A 6,138-nucleotide genomic window follows, 5' to 3' on the forward strand; every position below is an offset into this window, starting at 1 on the left:
TGTCAAATTAAACATTTCCAATTCATTAACATATAGTGGAGACAAGATACAGTTCAATTTCCCCACTAAAAATTTATTAATGAAAATGAATGGAATTGAAGTTTATTCCAATATATTTCATGGGAATTAATGAAATCTTAAGACAAAATTGTGGATACTGATAGAAAATGGAGAGTAGGACTTGATTACAGTTTCTCTTCCAGACTTCCCTTTTTTTTTTTTTTTACGTTAATTTACTATATCTAAACAAATATAGTTCCTTCATTTGTCTATTTACAGATCGATTTCAATATTTTTCCCCAAAATCTGTAGAACCGGGTTCGAGTCTCGGCCTGGCAACCTTAGTCGCATGTCTTCCCCATTCTCTCATCACCCACATTCCTGTCAATTCACCATCCAATTAAGGCCACAAGAGCCAAGAAAACCTGTTTTTGTTTTTTAAATTATTAGGTATAGCAAACACACCATGCCGGTCAAAAGTATAGTCTTGCAGCTTATCTTGACCATGATAATTTGGGAAAATTGATTTTCAGTCTCCTAATTGAATAAATAAAGGTAAACAAACTACTAATTACACCAACAAATGCTTTATTTCCACAAAGAAAAAAAATACTATATTTTAATTAGCTCTCTGGTATTTGCAGTTGTACTTTTTCTTAAGCGTGCTACTGTAAGATAAACTGCAAAATGTATTTGTTGAGAAGTAAATTGTGCATATGTGTGAGTGTGTGCACTTACGTGCTTCCATGACAGGATCCGAGTGCATTCCATTCACGATGACAGAGGCGTCTTCCGTCTGCTCTTCTTCCTCCTGCGCGTTCACCTCTGCAGCCTCACTGCATGCTTCTGAAGACAGGCACAAATCAATTCTCGTAATCAGTTTCTCGTCAATTAAAAATAAAACCTGGAGGAGTCTTTTAACACCAAGAAATGAATATTCAAATATTCCCTTTTAGCAATTAACACAAAGAAAATTTTTCTCGCATGCTTTACGGAGACACAAAGTCATTTATGATGTTTGCAGCTTGCACAAATTCCACAAATACGTCTCAGTCTTTTCGAAACGGTGCTTCAGGTCAAATGGCGGTTTCTGCGGAGGAACGGGCTCAGACTGATCACGTATGTTTTCAAATTCAAGAACAGGAATGAGCTACTCACCCATCTCGTCCTCCTCTGGGGATGTAACTTCAGGATGCTTGCCTGTGCTCATGGTGAGATGCTGGTAGTTTGAAGGTCTTATTTAACGGGTCCGGTTGGGTTCCTGTGCTGGGCAATTTTAGAACCAGGTTTGTGAGAAGGAGTTCACAGAGCAGTGACAATGTGAAAGGGCAAATGTGTTCCCCACATTCATCCTGCTGCTTTAATATAGGATTAATATAACATCTCACAACCCTATTAAAAGATATTCTGGCTATTTCAATGAAGCCTGTTAAGAAATAGAAGCAACACTTGTCTCTCACTGTTCCTGTTGGTTGGACAGCATAAAAAAGAAGCTTACAAAAATAAAAGTGCGTGAAAGCCCACGGTTGATTGCTCGACCCTGTCTCTACATTTAGCCTTATGAGAAAGACAAGATATTCTCTCTACACACGCATTTCCTGCTGGGTTGGTACATAGGAGTGAATGTAAAAGAGCTTTCCACTCCAGCAGCCCAAACCTCCTACCACTTGTGGCCATAGTTTCGAAAACGAACATCCATCCTACTGCGTGTTTCCAATTAAAGATGCTACAGAGACACCTCCACAGGTCACAGAGGAGTTAAGAAAGTTAATTCAAGTTTGAAAGCTTCTATGAGTCATAATAGTAAAAAAAACAAACAAAGATAAATACAAAAAGTTAAGGTCTTCTTCTCATAGTTCTCACAAGCTCAAAAAAGAAATTGAGAAGTGTGTGTCCACATGTTGCAGTTACTGCTAGGACCCACTTTTTTAGAACAGTTCATCTCATTACCTTATAATCTCTCAGGTTTGGATATTGCTGAAGCTATCGTACCTTCCAGTTGCTCAGCACCAGAGGAGAGGAAAGCTGCTCTGGTATTTCCCCACTCCACCGCTGGACTTTCTCTGAATATGGATCCTGCGCAGCGTGACTACGGTGAATGCTGGAGCGATCCCTTAAAGGAACAGGAACTCATTGAGAACAAGGTGGAGCAACAAAGACTTCACTTCCAGTAGAAAGGCGCGAGCAGCTCAGACGACCCAGAGCAGTCGAGGTGAAACTCAACCCATCAGCTGTTTCCACTGGGCCTGAATGTGAAGACTCCACCACACCATATCCTAATAAAAGGAAACAAAGAGTGGATTAGGCTTTTGATTTAATTTCTCTCAGTCCTCACTGTCCCTGACTTGTTTCAATTTAAGGAGCTTTAATTCCATCTTGTGGCCAAACTAGAGAACTGCTTTTCACAGCAATTCTACCTCATAATGGTGAAGCAAAAAAAGGCCTGCACTATTCCTATAGCATTTCTGCTGTTGCTCACGGAGAACAACGCGAGCTAACTATGTGTAATGTCATGTGTGTTGATATTGTAGTTATACAGAGGAGAAAAAAAGTACTCCAAGCCTATTTAAAGATAGTTAAAGCAAACACAAACCAGTATTTATTGATGCTCACTGATATTAAATGTTTATCATGTTATGCGTTTTTCAGCCATATCGCCCCGTCATACTCAGGCTCTTGTGGCATATTTTTAATAAGTCTACAATACAAACTTAAAAAAACGAAATAAGTCGTATTAACCAACTTATTCTGGTCTAAATAGAGGAGTCGGTAGTTTACTGTGTTGAAACCTGACTGAAAAACCTCCATAATATTATGTTCATCTTAAAAGGGCTCAGAAAGGATGACTAAAAAAAAATTGAAATGAAAGACAGCTTGGAGATAGGCCTAAAATTTGCTAAAGCAATTTGGCCACAGCCAGGTTTCTAAATTAGAGGCTATACCACATCGTAAAAGGTGCAGGGACAATGCCTGACTGCAAACTGTCAGGCTGTTTACAGTAGCGAGGATGACCTTCTCTATGCTGGGTGAAACCTCCTTAAAGAAGCGAAGGGGAGAAGGATCACAAGTAGAACCCAGAGGCTCCATGTTCAACTCTATCCTTAAAAAAAGGTCAGATTCACTGGTTCAAATTGATCTAACACAGATGGAGAGTGGATCAAACAAGAAGGATCACAAACAGATGTTGAGATAAGGGTTCTTGCAGCAACTATCTTTTCTCTGATGAAGTCGTTACATGTTTCAGAACACGCTTCTAGGCAGACAGGTTGTGGGGCATTTAGAACCAAGGCAATCAATTTAAACAGCAGGCATGAGCTATTCTCACAGGACACAATAATGTTGGATATATCTTCCTTCTAGCATCTTTAACCGTGTTCTGATAACATTGCCAGCACTTCTTGAGGACCTGGAATGAAAACTGCAATTTATCTTTCTTTTTATCTCCCCCACTCCTGAGTTCAATTTATCCTTTTTATATCCCACATGTGGGATGTTAAAAAGTATGTTCTGCTATGCTGCAACAAGAAAAAAATAAGGCACAAATAAACATAGTAAGAAAATAACTTTATAGTGATCTACATTTAGCTCTAACTACAGTGGAACTGAAGCCAAAAGAATCCTCTTTGTGATCTGGGAGCACTTTTTTATTACCTTCAAGTCACTTTTATTCTCCCCTGGCTCCACTGTATCGCTGCCCTGTAAGGCAAAATCTTTTATTCTGTTTTGTGTGCAATGGCACATTTGTAAAGCTAACCAAATTGCTGATTCGCCACCAATCATTAATTGCCAGTGTGCTTGTGCTACCAAAGAACTATAAAAAAACGAAGAAAAAAAATAATAAAATCAATCTTTTACAAGGATCCTTGAGTTCGGTTTTAAAACAACTCCCCCATCAAAGCACATGCCAAGGATGTGTCCGATAAATTCCCATTTGGCGTTTTGAACTTTAACGTGCCGACCATAACCCGCTATGCACCCCTCACATCTGGTCCTGTCGCATTTTATTGTCTCTATCCCTTCACCCTCCTTCTGTTCTTGTAATTTTTCAACTCTCAGCAAAAAGATTTTGCCATAAAATGCAAAAGAACTCCCCCAAATACTTTGTTCTCGTCACAAACATCTGCTTCTCATGATCACAAAAATCTTATTAAAACAACCTGCATCAAAGTATAATATCTGAAAATTATAGAATTAAGTAAAGAAATACACATTTTATTTCTAGATTTGCTTTTTTGTCCAATATAATTCTGTTTTGTCTCGAGTTTAATCTAATTTGGGAAATCACACGTTATTTCAGGCCTGCAACACATTACAAGAAAGCTGAGATAAGATGAATTTTTGGTTAGCCTGCAAGCAAAGAACTATATCTGACAAGAGAAGCCTGAGGTGATTGCTATAATAACTTGCAGGATTCACAAAAGCTCTCTCTATAAAAGAGTCTGAGTTATTTTCTTTTTTTAACTGCATACCATCATTGACAGGTTATGTGCTTATTAGAAGAATCAGTTTCATAAATATTTTTTGATTTTCTCCCATCTATAAAAAAGCAATCCAGACCTTTCTCAGAAACAAGTCAAAAAGCCAGACTGTGAACTATGATTATTTAGGGTTGAATCTGTGGCTCTGACAAAGTTTATTTCCACATCTGTGACAGAAACATTAAATTGAATACTTTGAGATGTTGGAGAAACATTCTACTTATCATCTCGTTTTGTGTAATAATTTGTTCAGTGATACAGGTTGTTACATTTTCTACCACACTTTGTGTTTTGCATGCATTAAGAAAAGGATTGGTGTCATTCTTCATCAGGTAAAGACCTATTATGGCTTTGTTTCAACAATGGCTTTTTTCCCTACTCCTCTATAGAGACCATATATGTGGAGTCAACAAATCAGCTCCTCCAAAGTTACCACTATGCGCACCTATGATCAGTGTTTGGCTTGGCCTGTCTACTTTAGGTGGACAACTATGTGTTGGTAGGTTTATAGTTTTACCATACACTTTCCATTTCGGGATGATGGATGATGGTTTTAACATTGCTCTGTGAAATGTTCAGTATGGAATATTGTTCTGTAACATAACCCTACTTTAAACTTCCCCACAAAAATTTTCCCTCAGCTGTCTGCTGTAATCCTTGGTCTTCATGATGTTTTTCATTCTTCATACAAAGACCAGAGTCCCTCACAGAACAGCTGTGGCTTATATACACACATGTGGACTCCCAATTTTAGGACATCTGAAAGCAACTGAGTGTAATGGATTTTATTTAGGAAAAACGGTGGAAAGGGGACCGAGTAGATAAACAAACTACACTTTTCAGCACACAGGACTTTTCATTTTAATTCCATTTCACGAGCTCAAAATACATAGACATTAGTGGTTGTAACATGTTAAAGAGTTCAAGGAGCACACATATTTTAACAAGGCACTTTATCTGACCTTCATCTGCCAAGCCACTGTTAACCTCTAAGAAGCCCATCCTTTGTTCACTACCCCCACCCCTCATAAATGCCACAGAATATAATGGGGGCTTGCTAACTACCTATTGGTTAGTTCACCGTTTTACAAGTTAGTCATCCTAATAAAGGAGCTTTCGAAAAAGCCAACAGATGTTTTCTCGTTAATGTGCGACTCAACAATAACAAGATTGGCCACGGTGTAGAACGGCCTGTGTAAACAAACATGCAATCACTGCCATGGATAAAGCAACCCTCAAGGAGATTTCAGTAACAAGCCATGCCGCCATTCCCACCTGAGTGGTGCCTTGTGAACATTTGGCTGCTGCCCATGGCCTGTCTATGGCAACCAGCCACGAGCTTGGAAAAAAAAAAAAAAAAAGCAGAAAGAACGCACGCTCACAAAAGCATTACAATGCATGCTGGGTTTCCATGGCAAAACGAAAGCAAAGGAACACAAGAAAAAAAAAGTGAGATGTCGACCAATAAAAGCCATTAAAAGCTGGGTGGAGGGCATATCTGTTCACACTGGCAAACAAGAACAAAGTACAGTCTTTCATGATCAGAAACACACATGATAAACTGTCCCTGCTGTGCAGTGTCATTTAAACAGAATCTTGAAGGGTGGGAGACTTTTTTTTAGGGCTGGTGGGGGCAGGGCAGGATCAGGAAGAGTGGTGT

General features: G+C 38.9%; 1 protein-coding gene across 5 annotated transcripts in view; it reads right to left on the reverse strand.

Annotated features, from left to right (window-relative positions):
- The window catches only part of LOC129366938 (zinc finger protein Eos-like), a 32,242-nt gene that overhangs the window by 13,583 nt on the left and 12,521 nt on the right, over positions 1–6,138 (reverse strand). For 2 of the 5 annotated variants that reach the window (XM_055041067.1, XM_055041068.1), the window contains 3 exons: positions 1,993–2,276; positions 1,159–1,261; positions 739–846 (listed from right to left, as the gene is read on the reverse strand). In XM_055041067.1, the coding sequence (XP_054897042.1) occupies positions 739–846; positions 1,159–1,210 (160 nt within the window). In that variant the 5' untranslated portion in view covers positions 1,211–1,261; positions 1,993–2,276. Of the gene's footprint in view, positions 1–738; positions 847–1,158; positions 1,267–1,950; positions 2,277–6,138 lie in introns of all 5 variants that reach the window. The other 3 variants (XM_055041069.1, XM_055041071.1, XM_055041070.1) reach the window with 3 other exon arrangements.

This window comes from Poeciliopsis prolifica, unplaced genomic scaffold (assembly GCF_027474105.1).
Source record: "Poeciliopsis prolifica strain line A6 unplaced genomic scaffold, Auburn_PproV2 SCAFFOLD016, whole genome shotgun sequence".
NCBI lineage: Eukaryota > Metazoa > Chordata > Actinopteri > Cyprinodontiformes > Poeciliidae > Poeciliopsis > Poeciliopsis prolifica.